Genomic DNA, 15,828 nt, shown 5'->3' with positions numbered 1-15,828 from the left:
ATAATTTTGGAAAATCTGCGGGATATTCGTTATTTCATTTTGCTGTGTTCAAACTATACACCAGTATAGCTTTTCGAGTGTGATCTTAATGCGAATGAATGTTCTATGGACTTTAAGTTTATAATGCGAAAGAGGGTAACTAAACAACAATTAATGAAATTGATAACGCCAAACAATAGGAAATTTTAGAGTGCAAGAAAAATAAGACGTCCCGGAAGTACGCCAGACATCATAATTGCTTTTTTTGTTCCTTTCTAGCTCCACAGCATCACCTAGGAAAATCGATTTGACCAAGAACAAAAGCGCGTCCCTCTTTTCTTCCTGGGCAATTACCCCGGACCCTTCCCCTGGCCCTAATCCTAACCATAACCCAAACTCCTCACCCTAAACCTAACCCTAATCTTTACTCTAACCTTACCATTAACCAGTATTCGGGGGAGGGGGGGGGGGGGTAATTGCCCTCTGGGGTTAATTGCCCGGATTAGGTTGCAACACACAACAAAAACCTCTTCCCTAGCCCTACACCTTCCCGATCTCCGTGTGTTGTCAGGTGAAACGACATGTTCAAATACAAGAATAAAACAACAGTAGGTATTGATTGAAACTCGACACCCATTCATGCCAGCCAGGCCAGGCTGAAATGTAACTTCAAAGCACATTCCGACAGCTGGCTGGCAAAACCACATGGCAAAGGAATTTGCGCGCGCGTGTGGATTGCTCAATAAAATTGGAGGGCCTGGGAGCGGGAAAACAAGGGTGATTACTGAGTAGTCTGAGTTATCAAAAGCAGACCTTTCGAACAATTGCAAACGTCATGATACTATTTTGTCTTCCTTTTGGACTGAAGAAAAAATCACAAAGACGAGTTGAGTACACGTTGTATCACAATTTTTTACATAGCCATGCAAAACGATTACTACACTCAAGTCTTGACAAGAAGAATCAATATTCCAAGACAAATACAAAGCAGCCTCGGATACTGACGGTGACAAGAAACGCCACGCATTCACGATGCACGTTGGGGAGCAACAGAGAGGTGGGAAGAGACTCTTCCCGCCTCCCTGGGAGCAACATGGAGTTGGCAGGGAGGGGTGATCCTGGAGTTTGTGAGAACTTCCCGATACTCCGTGACAACAGGGAGGTGAAAGAGAGACACTCCACCTCCCTGGTGACAACACGATTGTGACGATCTCAAAGCATGGACCCTACCACGCCCAGCAAATCTGCGTGCTATTTCTCAAAATTTGAAGGAACTTTGTCTCTGATCTGTTGAGTTGTTTTTGCTGAATATCAGGAGCTTTTCATGCCTGACGTTCAAATGGATGGTTGCCAAAAATTTCATAATCTATAAATCTGTCAGTAATTTATTTTAGGCTGTTGATGCTGCCGTAAAAACATTAGAAATTTCATAAGAACTAGTCAGGATAAAGACAAAAAAAAAAATAATCTCCGCACAAAACAAATACAAGTATTTTTTTATTGTCATTGCTAGTCAAATTTGTGTTATACAGATATGATTAAAGCAATAGGTATAGTATTAACTATTGTATTACAAGTAGTAACACTTTCATGGTAAGTTTGACGTTTTAAACGGCTATATTAAGTTAACAAAAATCGCAGGAGATTTTTTTTTTTAAAGGAGTGCAACCATTTCTAAACGTGAAGGCATGTTTCATGAAAGGGGAAAAAAGAATCAACGTTTGTAATCCTGGGTCTTCAACTTGAGCTATCTTTAATTACACATTCCTTCTCTGTTCATCTCCAAGACCCCAGACTGTTCATGACCTCCGAGAATGCGCCAGTACGCGCGGTTTCTTCTGTTGATTGGTCTCTCTCTCTCTCCACCCCTCCCCATTCCCCACTCTGGCACCTTGGCATCGTGGGATTTTTCATGTTTCTGGGTAAACTTTCATGTGAAGCGTGCCTATCAAGTCACCACTTGACTCACCTGCTGGCAGTGTAATAATGCGAGCAGAAAGTGGTAGACATTTTCTTCTGCTGCAGCTACTTTTACTGCCGAAATACTCGGCTTTGTCACCACACACTACCACCAGTTATTCGGCGAGACACACGTTGTGACTTTGTGTATTGGAATATAAATGGACTTTTGCACCTTCCTGAATTGAGTAAGTGTCTGACAGTTGTTGAAATCGTGACATCGCTAACGTTAGACAGTCGGCGTTAGTTTTAGGCTTGCGTATGCGTGATTTCATGGGTTCAATGTTCGATGGAATATGCTGGCTGTGGGGAAAAATGTGGCTTCGAAATTTTTGCTTGCCCGATTCCATTGACTGCGCCCATGAGTACAAATTTGACGACCATGACAACACGACAATTGCCAGGGGAGTTCTGCTCAACTACAAAATCTTTTCGGCATTTGATATCGCTATTTAAATGCCTTCCGCCGGCAGGAATTGTCCGTAGTAAATATTACGAACGACAGTTACTTAACCGAGGCATCTTCGAGTCTCGCAATTTCCGAGATTTCTTGCCAGTCCACATGACAAGTCCGCTAACGCAAGATCTAAAAATTAACGCACAGTAACGATCTGTAACGATCTGTAACGATCATTCACGCACGGTGATCGTTAATTTTGTAACGCAGAAAGATTAACGCAGTAACGATCGGCGCTTGCGTTACACGTAAATTTAACGCAAAGTTTCTTTTGGTATATACTGTAGGTTGAAAAGGGACTGTACAGTACTGGTTGAGCTGTTTGAGGTGAGGATTCAGGTTTATAACATTCCTATTAAAGTGAGATAATGAGAAACCTCTCATGAAATATGAAAGAGCATGTAAGTTTAATAGTGATTCAACATTTGATGAAAATTGGTTTTCAAATGGCCGAGATATCCTAAAAAGTGATGATGATAAAAGGTGACAGGCCACGCCTTTTATTAGGATCTCTATGTTTCACCTTGTTTTTGGATATCTCCGCCATTTCAAAACCCATTTTCATCAAATAAACTTTTGATTCCCCTTAGAATTGCATACTCTTTGACATCTCATAGAGTGGATTCTGAATACCTCGCAAAACGTTATAAAGCTAAATCCTCACCTCAACCAGAACTGTACAGTCCCTTTAACCTGTGAAATTCAATATCAAAAACATTTGGTCTCATCTGAAACTGGTAACTTTGTAAGTGTCTCTACACTCCAAGGCTTTTTCAAATGAAAGCTTACAAGATGTTCAGGATGCATAAAATAAACTGACAAGCACGGCAAAGAAAGAAACTATCTAATGTACATGTACTTGTTGATTTACACATATCAACACTTCTGTAGTTTTCCATTACAGTTGACCTTCCACATACATTTGTAGCTGATGTCAAGTGATAACTAAATAAAAGTGAAGTCAATGTACCATTGTTGATCCTAAATGCTTGACCTACTACCCTGACCTCTAGTGTGTGCATGTGACTTCAAGAGGTGCAGACTGACTTTTGATCTACATCTGTGCTGTGACAGTCTCGCATCTGGCCAATCACTAGCGACTTGTAGATCCTGTCTCTTCTGGATTGCAATGTCGAAATGTTACATAAATCTGTATCCCTTAGCAGGACACAACAGTGGTCATTCCTTTCAGACATAAAGTGTTACCTACCAATACATGATCAATTTGAAATACTCATGTCGAACAAAATCAGTTATAGGCAAAGTACATGAAGGTGTACGACACAACAGCAAATATCAGCCAGTTCGGAGATATTAGATGATGTGCACATGGGTACAAATGACCTTTCATTTTTCTCAGTTTGTTAGGCCTGATTCAAAGCGTCATAATGCATCAGTTTGCCCAACATAGCAATTATGGAACTCGTATTCAAACAAAGAATGAACCTGCGTAGATCAAGTGACCAGAATGTTTCATCAATCAACACTTTTGGAAAGCATCCATTTCATTGTGCTGTATTGAATGCATTAACATTTTTTTTCCCTGTTAGCATTGCCAAATACCAGGCTTGCTGTCAGGTGGATGTACAGGCAGGCACCATTAATAAGGATTACATGAATAATCGTTGCATCACAGATGCTTATCTCAGTGAATTCAAAAACCAACCTGTCTCTCAGTACAAATGTCCTTTTTCTGCTCATGCCCAAACTGTAACCCCGAACTGGCTTATTGGAGCATAGCTTGGGAAAAGGACTACAAACATCTTGGCTACTTATGTGTCAATATCAAGTAGAGTCCCCATAGACATCCATGAAGTGGACATGGATGACATACAAACTTCAGCTCAGCACACTCTCCCTGGAGAAAATGGACACACTTGATTAGCAGTCACAAATGAAATCCCCAGCAGCAGTTTGCTAAATCTTCCCACTGGCCTCATCATGTCATTAACAAGGAGGAATGGATCAAGATTACCGGTTGGGTAGTTATCGTTGCAAGTGCAAAATGCCTTCTACTTTTAAATATGTACCACAGTCCATGTATCTTATCAAGCCTGGATACCTCAAGGTCCTTCCAATTTCTTTTATGTTACGCTCTTTCACTGCGCTCGTCAGGCACTGATTGTCAAGGCATGGACTGAGACTAGATCATACATGACGGAGACCGATACGGGTCTGCAGTGGTGCCAGTGGGATCATCTCCTCCTCTTGGAAGAAGGTGCCTCGGAGGGCGTGGTCGCTGCTTGCCTCGTCCGCTTCCTCTTCGGTGAATTGTCCTTCTCCGATGGCGTTCCCGCCACAACCCCGCTTGGTGCACTCTGCTTGATTGGAGCCTTTGACGAGTCCGACTTTGAACCTACATTAATAAAGTCACACCACAGGGAGAAATGCTTGAGAATGTAACTTTATACAGTGTCATTCAGATGTGCTTCAAGATATATTGCAGATCTAATGAAGATCTGAAAAGTGGTTCTCACAAGCATGCAGTGTGTCATCAACTGCCATACAATTGTTCAAATGATTAGTAATATGATGTGATATTCAAAAAGAATAATTCTGTATTTTCCCACGGTGATTATATTTAATAAGAATGAAATATGCTGATTCAATTGCTGAGACGGGGAAAGGAGAGAGGTAAAATGAATAAAGAAAACAAAGTTTGGAGAGGAAAAATGAGAAAGAATGTACACAAGCAAGGTCTGCCATCAGATGTGTTGGAACATCAATAAGCCGTTCCTGTGAAAAAAAAAAACAAAACAAAACTGTGCCAAGGCTTGAGATTTCACTGAGATTCTGAGAAGAATTTTCACTGTTACTACAGTGCAGTAATAATCCTCAGATACAGTGTTTTGCATGCAAAAAATATCTGAAAATTGCAGACATATACAAGCATGGTTAAATGTTTTGATAGATAATGCCATTCCATTTCGTGAAATGAAAAAGTAAAATAATAATAATAAAATAACAACTACAAGGTTAGACTGATTAAAGTTTGGGTATTTTGAAGCTTTCTCTCTACTCTGTTTCTTGTGCTTGAGCACAATGCAATACAATGACTCTTACGGCACAATATTCTGCATTAATCAGATCCCTGAAGGTAACCACTTTAAGTTTGTTGTTTTAATCTTAACTCCAACCTCCACCAAACAAAAAGGAGAAAAATATGCTCCGACAGGCATCAGACTGCAACATCAACCATGCGAAACACAGGTACATTCTATCCAAGAGGCATTCACAAGGCTAAAGAAAACCCATGAGAATACCTACCATCTTGTGTTGTTGATGTTGTTCGCAATGTCTCTCCTCCCGATTTGGCACGCTGCTGCATCATGTCTTCAAATTCACTCGGGGGCAATGTGAACTCAACCTCCTTATTTGGAAAGGGGAGGATTTCAGACTCGTGCTGTCAGGAAAAGACACAAAAAACATGACAAAAAAATGCACTAAGAAATACTGCATTCATGTGCATATCAGACAATTATTTTGTCTCTGTTTCAATGGGTTTAATACAGAGTGGCTTGCAAACTACGCTGTCTTACAGTGTATGTATGTCCCTGTATGTTATAAATCTGAAAGTGGTATTCAATGTTACTTAATTAATAATCAATACATTTTCTTTTTCACATGACATTCAATTCTATGAGCGTGCTAAAAGCAGTTTGTCGCAGCTGTGAGCTGGCTCATGTGATAATGTGCCTGCATTACGGTGAACAATGAAAGCTCAGCTTCAAGGTCCAGTACTTTCAAGACCACCTGAGCTTTGCTTTGTGCTCTGCAACACCCTCCCACTTGATGGGGGGGGGGGGGGGGGAGGGGATAGCACTTTAGCAGACCAAACAAAAACACTCTATCCTTCAGATAGGAAATAAAAAAGAAGTCTTTTGTGAGGGAGACTCATACACATACATGTACAGTTGAACCTCATCCGGCCTCCCTTTATCCGGATCTCTCTATTATACGGACGCAATCTCGCCATGATTTTTTTTTTTAAAAATAATTACGGGAGGAAAGGGGGATTCCCAACTCCTTGAGAACTCCTACACAAACACACATGAATTACATATTACTTCCAACATTAACATACACCTCTATTTTGGGGTCTGTTACTGAGTGTAACAATTATGAAAAGGTTGCAGTATACACATTACTACATGTGGTACTACAATGGGCTACATCAGTACATGTGTATGTATATGTACATGTTTAAAGCATTGAGTCTCCCGTATCCGGCCAAATCCCTTATCCGGATGAGCCCCGGTCCCGACTTGTCCGGATACGAGAGGTTCAACTGTACTTGTAACTCACACGTGATCAATTCCAATCACTTCTAAGCAGGAAACAAACCCACTAATTGACTGATCGGCAAATTGCCTTTCAATGATGTGAATAAGTGCACTAATTATTCAGCATCTTAGTAGCAGCCATGATCAAAAAAAAAAAAAAAAAAATGATGGGCACACATATTTGGGTTGGATTTGAACCAACATTCTCCTGATTACAGGGCAGGGGTCATAATCCACCAGGCAACGATGTATCCAGCTTTCGCTCAGCAGCCAGTGCTAGTTCTACTCCTTTTGGCATGTAACAGGTACTGTGTATTATTTTCAAATAGGGAACTTGTTGCGAGAACTCATCGATAAATGAATAAACCCACTGATGCTGTCCTCTAATAAAACATTCTGAAAGAAGGGGGATGGTAGCCACCACCTGTGATTCATCACTGTTGATGAGCAATAGTATACAAATAATGACTGCTATGAGGGGCACAGTTAAAATCATGGGCCCAAGGTGATGTGAAAACCGTAACTATGCCCGAAGCGAAGCTGAGGGCATGGTTATGGTTTTCACATCACCGAGGGATTACGTAATTTTAACTGTGCCCCGAATATCAAGCAGTCATTATTTGTTTTATATACCGAAAATATAGATTCCGAAATATAGATATCGAAAATATAGATTCTAGTCTCTTTTACAGCACTCGTAATCAATGTTGATCGACAGCGCGGCGGTCGTATCATTGGTGCTACGTGCGTACATACATGTATGAGTGATCATCACGTGTACAGTGTACGGGGTTGCGAGAGTTCTGTGGGTTGCGACTGTCTCCAAACCAGGGCACAGTGACCGCTAGTCTCTTTTACAGCACACTGATCGAATGCGCGGCGGTCGTATCATTGGTGCGTACAGTACGTATGAGCGATCTATGTGTACGGAGTCGCGACTGTCTCCAAACCTACCTACAGGGCACAGTTGAGTTTATACTGTGCCCCGGTGCAAGGCACAGTAAATCAAAAATGGGGCACAGCTATTTTCATGACTCCCCTTTTAACCAATCAGATGAGAGGATTCTACATATGAGGTATATAATTTGTATTTTAAACCTTGTCAATCTGGAATATTGTCACACGGAAGAGGTCCGGTGATACTCTGGCACCAACTTACCAGGGCCTGCATGTCGTACATGGTTCCAAGGTGGTCCCAAATCTGCTGGGAGGTCACCTGCCTTCCTGTGGCTTGGTTGAACTTCTCATGTATGCACATCATCTGAAAGTTCTTGTTAACTCCTGCAAGTGTACCACACACAAAGACACAACACATATGATTCATTGTAATGAATCAGTATAAATCAGTATAACAGTATATCATTTGCCTTCATTTCACAGAGGTTTTTGTCTAGTAGAGATGAGAATATTGGGAGTCAATTGACATTGTAAACTACCAGACATGCAAAATCAGAACTTACAAATTTTGCCTCCAATATTAATCAAAAGGCAGTCTAAATAACATTCTTGGATAAAGGAATTCATCAAGATTTCTCTTAAAAAGGGATACATACAGTGTAGTACAAGATGTAATATAATGTTATTTTAATCTGCCATTGTGGATCTGGATTGTAAATCTAACCACTAGTATTTGAGTAATCATGAAATTGTTTTTAAATTTACTCACTTTGCAAAACATACACAGTGTACTTACGACATCAATGTACATTAAAACATGAGGGTACTGTGTGTGTAGGTCTGTAAGCACATGAAAATCTAAAGGTTTCATGCAACATTTAGTCTCTTTAAATGAGTGGTCATGGACAAAACAACCACAAAAAACAGTGACAACTTTGGAACTCACCGACTGGTTTATGTCCACGCATGGCATAGAAGAGACTGACTTCAAGCTCAGTGTTCCACACAAGTTCCTCTCCCGCTGCTTTAGCACTTTCCCCCGATGACATCTTGCTGATCGCCATTGAATTTGCTAGTATTAGTAACTTGAATGTCAAGCAGTCAACCTGCAGAATATGTTAAATACAGGTGTTAGTAAACAAAGACATTGGGACCAGCACCTTTGTTCAATCGTACTGAAATTTTATAATACATGTACACTGTACATACAATGTACAATTGAACAGACCATGTCCAAGTTCATACATATTTTGTAAGTAGCTGAACGAATAAAGCCTGTTATACACTGTACACGTTGCATACCAGTATGTTGTATTAAGACTACATATTAGTTCTGGTTCTGGTTCTGGTTGGGTTCTGCGCAATCACTGCCTGAAGGCTGTTATCCCGCGCAGCCGGTGTGAACGGATTTATTTCTTTAAAATTTTTAAATTCTGAAATGAGCTTTTTTGACCAGCTCTTCTACATTGATTGCGTCAAGCATAATTTTGAAATCCTTTAAATTGGTAACGCCTCTTATTTCTGGTGGTAGGAAGTTCCATTCCCTGGTTGTCCTTGGATAAAATGAGTGCTGGTAACATGTCTTGTTGAATGAAGGCATCTCTAAAATGTTGGGACCTGTTTGTCGCCGTGTTGAGCCGGGTCTCTGACGTAGATGAACATTTGATGGGGTAATATTGTGTACTTCTTTAAAGATGGCAATCAATCGGAACTTGGTACGGCGGTTTTCCAAGGTTTCCCATTGGAGTTTGGATAAGATGGATGTGACACTGGATCGTTTGTCATAATTGTTTACGACAAAACGAGCAGCCCGGCGTTGAATGGCCTCAATGCACCTCTTTCTTGTAGCTTGATGAGGGTCCCAAATGGAAGCACAATACTCAAGCCTTGGGCGAACCAGCGTTTTGTAGGCTGTTTCTTTAACTGATTTATTGCACGAATGGAGATTTCTTCTGATGATACCCAGCATTTGGTTTGCCTTTGTAGTAATCTTGTTAATGTGGTGTGACCAAGTGAGATCTTTACTTATCTCAACACCTAAATATGGGTGGTGGCTTACTTGTTGTAGCTGTTTTCCTTTCATTGTATATGGCGTGATAATAGGTTTGACTTTGTGGCTAACATGCATAGCAAAGCATTTTGACGGATTGAAGGACATCTGCCATCTGCCATAGTTTATAATTTTAGCACCTGAATTCATACTTTGTTTGTACATTCTTCTACATAGTGTATGGTGAAGTTACAAAATAAGGTCAGGGATTTTAGTCTTTTGATTATCCTTGGGAAGGATAGAATATTCATTCCTGTTTGGGACAGGGGCCTTTTCTATGGTGGCTTCTAAGGGCCATTGCATCACAACTGCGTGCTGAAAGTTCACAAAAATTTCACAATTATTTCACAATACGTTCACAAATAACTCACAATTATTTCACAAATTTCCTCTTTACACAAAGATTCACAAATACTTCACAATTCTTTCGCAATAAATTCGCAAAATATTCACAAATATTTCACAATTTTTTCACAAATACTTCACAACTTAATATTGCGAAATCCTCCCATAATTATCGCGAATTTCTTTTTACTGTCCTGAGGGGTATGGTATTCACGTCACGTCGAATGCACGTAGATGAATCTGCTCGACAGTCGACAAGGACGCAACAACACTCGACGGAAGATTAGCGACAGTTTAATGCACGGGTGCACGCGCGCACTGCAGTGGGGCCCATTTCACGATTTTGCCAATCTAACATGTCAGACAGAAAAATCCATCTGTCCAAAGGAGATTTTATAATGTTCACTTTTTTTACTGTAATATATTTTTTTAATAAAAAAATAATGGTCATCCTACAGTCCTCCTCCTACAGTGTAGATGTCTACTTGGATTCCGTGAAGCCAGATGTACGATGTAGATAGAATCTTAACTAAATTAAAATTTAATTGCTTTCTTTGACACGGAAAGAGAAGAAAACGACACACAAACAGAATGCCTTCGGCCTCTTCGGATCTCTACCTATAATTCCTCATCCAGATTCCTACACTCCAGATTGTCGAATGTTGAATAGTATTATGCGAGGTATGCCGATACCAGACTCGTCCAGAGGATCATCATGCCATCGAAGAGCCTCTATCAATTATCATGACATTGACGTAAATTTTGTACCTCTCTATGTCTATGTACAATAGCTACCCGTGTACTGCCTAACGTTAGATCTAACAAAAAGACCTTGATCTACACGATGCACAGCTAGCCAGCCCTGTCGCTGTAACAGTCCCAGCTGCTGTACAGTGACGGTCATGCTTTTGCCTTGGCTTGCTTCGCACGGTGCATTGCACATGCACGGCGTCTGGTCGGGCTATTGACGCAGAGTCTGAGCCTTTGTCCAGCTACTGTCCTAATTTACAGCTGTAAAGGAGTCTGAACCTGAAGTGAAAATAAAAGCATACACATCTAAGCTTACCTATCTTCCGAAGTTTCTATCGATGTAGTTTCTTTTCGCAGTAGCCGATAGTCACACAGATATTACTACATGTATATTCACTATTTAGCAAAATAAATGCTCTTCTACTGTGCACCTGACTTTCGTTCACAACAACACGAGGGTACGGGTGCCACTCACTACTCCTACTTTGTATGGTGGCGTACGATACGTAATAACAAAGGGGGAGTCTGATTTGCTCTTGTGGAAGTCTTTATTGATCCCCAGTATTGATATGGCTGAATGTATAAATGTGATCATGAATTCGCATTTCGAGTTGTATAAAACATTCCCATTTGTTTCCAAACTTCTCTTAAAGACCCAGTAGAGTGGGGATACATGGTAATGGCAAGGCTGGCCTGACTATAAGAAATGTTCGGTAACCCCTGTAAGAGCTTCATTTCATTTCATTTCATTTCCGACAAAAGTATAGAATATGTAGCAGCTCAACTTTCTCTGCTTCTCTCTCCTCCTCAATCTCCTTCTCTCCGCTCTGATCTCTCTGTCTTTCCCACTCTCTCTCCTCCTCTCTCCGTGGGTCATTTATCCTCCCCTCTGGTTCTCTTCAAAACAATTCCAAGGTAACCGCTTGTCAACACTGACCACTTGTTTCACTATCTCATAGCAGAGAGGTGAGTCACCTCCTGTACATGTATAAATACCGACTGCTCTTTGTGTAAAAATGCAGAGTGTATCACAATTTCTTCGACAGCAACTTGCTCCGACAACTCGCCTCGGTGCAGAGCATCCAATAAAACCATCCAATCTACAATGTATGCCCGGAGTGCCTGATGTCTCGTTTTTCTACACAGTGTATTCAACTTTAATTAGTGAGTAGATGTTGTGGTGGAGTGTATACAATGTACTTGCAGAACTGCAATACGAACACACAACATTCTTCGACAGCAACTTGCTCCGACAACTCGCCTCGGTGCAGAGCATCCAATAAAACCATCCAATCCACAATGTACGCTCGGAGTGGCTCGTTGTCTTCATTTCCTATAGTGTATCCGACCTTAATTAATTAGTGAGTAGGTGTTGCCCCAACTACACAATCATCATCAATACCACTCGCTAAATTGGTGACCCCGTATTACGAACAACAACGCAGCAATCATGACTGACACGACGTCAACTCCAACCACGCCCGAGCTTGCCTCAACAATGGCTGCCGACACTACTGCCTCTCTGCACCTTGAGATGGATATTCCTCATCTGACCTAACTTTCCTAAGTCCATCTCCCCTTTCTCGGAGCCAATTTTCTACATCTCTGTCATCTACCTTGCGACATGCACCACTCAACTTTGCATCAACGGGATCGCTCCTTTTTCTCGTCACCGGCCCGCTGCCACATCACGACATGCACTCGACCAGCCCGCGGCCACTCCGTCAATTCATTCACCTAAAGGACTTTCCCTCGATCTCGCGCACGCATTTCATCGACACACCTATCGACATTTCAACCACGCTTCTCTAGTCATGAGCTACTCCCCGACTCAACTGGTTCTCTGAACCATGTTACGCTTACTGCCAGGGAAATTCATTGTGCCCATGACGAACTGACATTTATTTCACGAGTACGACCCCGCCACTTACGCCGGCACGTACGCCTATCTTTTGCACGTCACAACGCAGTCGATGCGACGACATATCGCCCGCCGTGCCAACGCCAATCATCTTCGAACATGCCATCGCAACAAGCCCGCTGCATGTTTTTGCCCGCCACGATGACGCCCGCCGCCCGCCGTCTACTTCACCCGCCGCACGCCTCGACGGTTCCTTCGGCAGGCACGCACGATCGACATCCACGACCGACTATAATCGCCGCACTGACACCGACACCTGCCAGCATCGACCCGCCTTCAACCGCACAACGCCATTCGAATCGCTCGAACTCTCGCTCTGCCACGATCATGACGATATGATACGCCGCTCGAACTTTCGCTACGATACGATACATGATACGACACGCCACGGAACGAATCGCTCGAACTCTCGCTACGACACGATACAACACGCCGCGATACGAATCGCTCAACTCTGGCAACGCCACGTACGATACGACTCGACATCGCCAGCCGTTGCCTCATCGCCCATCACGAACTCTCGATCGCCCTCCGCCTAACTTTGGCTCGACCTCGAACACATCGCGCATCGGCTTCTACCGGCACGACTCGCTGCTGCCGCTGGCCATCTCGCGCTTGCCAACTATCAACACGACATCTCCAGGCGACTCACTGTCCTGTCGAGCGACCGTTGGTAGCTGACAATCTGACATCGACATCGACCATCCGCTCATCCCGACCCTCGTCCACGCCACGTCCTACTGACTACAGTTAGTCTTCGTCAACCGCGATAGCCGGACATTACCCGCGCACGTTAATCGCATGCGATAAAACGACTCAGTCATACAGGACATTCGTGTTGGACACTCATTTCACCGTTTGTATCATGATTACTGTTATCATGTCTGTCAAGTATAAAGCATCACCTTGCACATTTCAATTGCACTATTATCATGCTGTAATTCTCTAAATTTCTATGTTGCCTTTCGATATGCGATAACACGGTTTATAAACACTGCCTACAACGACACGCGTCACTTGCCAGTGATTATTTTTGTATCGTCATCTTGAAACGAAAACATGTAAATTGACAGAATTATTGTGTGCCAATTCCTATCGTTCATACGTTTATTGCCTTACATGCATTTTAACTGTACACGACGCATACAGTTTGACAAGTTCATTGCTTTGAAACGTTCAGCATAATTAACATTTGTTCCGTTCGCATTTCTCGAACCACGTTCACTTTGGCATTGTCTTGTATACGATTACATAGCGCGTTTTATGCCTTACAACGGTTCACGAAATTCAACATAACGAATGTGTGCATGTACGTTTTCCAAACCATTCAGTACAATTTATAATTTCCATGTGTGCTCTAGCCTCGCTGCATACTTTTACATTTTCTATCGTTCCCATCTCTCTCTTCCACCTTTCGAGAAGCTCACTAGGGGGGAGCTACTGTAGCAGCTCAACTTTCTCTGCTTCTCTCTCCTCCTCAATCTCCTTCTCTCCGCTCTGATCTCTCTGTCTTTCCCACTCTCTCTCCTCCTCTCTCCGTGGGTCATTTATCCTCCCCTCTGGTTCTCTTCAAAACAATTCCAAGGTAACCGCTTGTCAACACTGACCACTTGTTTCACTATCTCATAGCAGAGAGGTGAGTCACCTCCTGTACATGTTATGTATAAATACCGACTGCTCTTTGTGTAAAAATGCAGAGTGTATCACAATTTCTTCGACAGCAACTTGCTCCGACAACTCGCCTCGGTGCAGAGCATCCAATAAAACCATCCAATCTACAATGTATGCCCGGAGTGCCTGATGTCTCGTTTTTCTACACAGTGTATTCAACTTTAATTAGTGAGTAGATGTTGTGGTGGAGTGTATACAATGTACTTGCAGAACTGCAATACGAACACACAACATTCTTCGACAGCAACTTGCTCCGACAACTCGCCTCGGTGCAGAGCATCCAATAAAACCATCCAATCCACAATGTACGCTCGGAGTGGCTCGTTGTCTTCATTTCCTATAGTGTATCCGACCTTAATTAATTAGTGAGTAGGTGTTGCCCCCACTACACAATCATCATCAATACCACTCGCTAAAAATACAATATGACATTTGCATATACAAAAACAAACAAACAAACAAACAAACAAACAAACAAACAAACAAACAAACAAACAAACCAGAGTACAATGTGACTTTTACATATTCAAGCGAAATTAATGCAGGTTATTTTTTTAATACAATATAACAAAACATAGTTTAAGGAAATGCATATAGGCAAACTGTAACTAATTAATCGTATCAAGGAAAATATGTCGGAAATGCAAGGAACTGCTAAAAAGCCTTATAACCAATTGTAGAATGCAGTCCCTTCGTGATTTATTTTATCACGAGAGGACGATTTTTCCCGGTTGATTTTTTTTTTCTTCATATTACAATCCACAAACTTTCTTTTTGCCGTTTACTGGTGGTGTGCCTCAGCTCAAAATATAAAAAAAACAAATAAAACAAACAAAAACCTCTTCAACGTTCTCTTGCCAAAACTGGTGATTATGACATAGTGAGAATGACAATGAATCCTGTTAAAAATGTGACATTTGAACATTTCCCTTGACGTTTGACCCCATGGCCAAAAACTTTCCTTACAGAATCATTGTGCAGTGTATGCATGAATATACCTACATGTAGTTTTATTAAAGGGGAATTCCAGACGATTTTCATAATTTCACATCCTGTAGTACATAAATCAACAGCTCCATGTGTAGATTTGTCGAATTTATTGTGGTCCCTGATCAGAGAAATCAATACTCTGAAAACCCCCCCAAAAATTACACTGAACAAAAATGATGACATAGGAGCCTCACATATTTCAAACATGTATCAATGTAATTCCATTACAATACCACGTGCTTAACAAGTTCACCTGTGTTGAAGTTATGCATGCCTTCTTCTTTTGTTCTGCTTCCTTGAGCCCCTACTGCTGCATTCTTGTTGTGAGGCTGCCATGTCATCATCCTTGTTCAATGTGATTCGTTATAAAGTTTGAGAACACTCCTATTCTTCATCCCAATCACTATATGAATTCTGAAACTCTGCGCCTAGTGTAACCAATTTAATGTTCATAATAATGTATGCAAACGTCTGAAAATCATCCGGAGGTCTCCTTTAAGTGCATTTATTGAATATTCATCTAGGT

At 41.7% G+C, this 15,828-nt stretch overlaps 1 protein-coding gene across 2 annotated transcripts; it reads right to left on the bottom strand.

Moving 5' to 3' along the window:
- Positions 1–2,956: 2,956 nt before the first annotated feature.
- Positions 2,957–15,598, bottom strand: LOC140234141 (MRG/MORF4L-binding protein-like). 2 transcript variants are annotated; one of them, XM_072314217.1, is made up of 5 exons: positions 15,556–15,598; positions 8,522–8,681; positions 7,838–7,959; positions 5,663–5,798; positions 2,957–4,751 (listed from the first exon to the last, which is right to left on the bottom strand). In XM_072314217.1, exons 2-5 carry the CDS (start codon positions 8,637–8,639, stop codon positions 4,591–4,593), a joined length of 537 nt encoding a protein of 178 aa, XP_072170318.1. In that variant the 5' UTR covers positions 8,640–8,681; positions 15,556–15,598; the 3' UTR covers positions 2,957–4,590. The 2 variants fall into 2 exon arrangements, with proteins under 2 accessions (XP_072170318.1, XP_072170317.1); XM_072314216.1 differs by lacking the exon at positions 15,556–15,598 and adding an exon at positions 11,037–11,099.
- Positions 15,599–15,828: the final 230 nt, after the last annotated feature.

The sequence above is a fragment of the Diadema setosum genome, chromosome 10 (genome assembly GCF_964275005.1).
Source record: "Diadema setosum chromosome 10, eeDiaSeto1, whole genome shotgun sequence".
In the NCBI taxonomy this organism is placed as follows: domain Eukaryota; kingdom Metazoa; phylum Echinodermata; class Echinoidea; order Diadematoida; family Diadematidae; genus Diadema; species Diadema setosum.
This window is presented reverse-complemented; position numbering and strand designations above follow the sequence as displayed.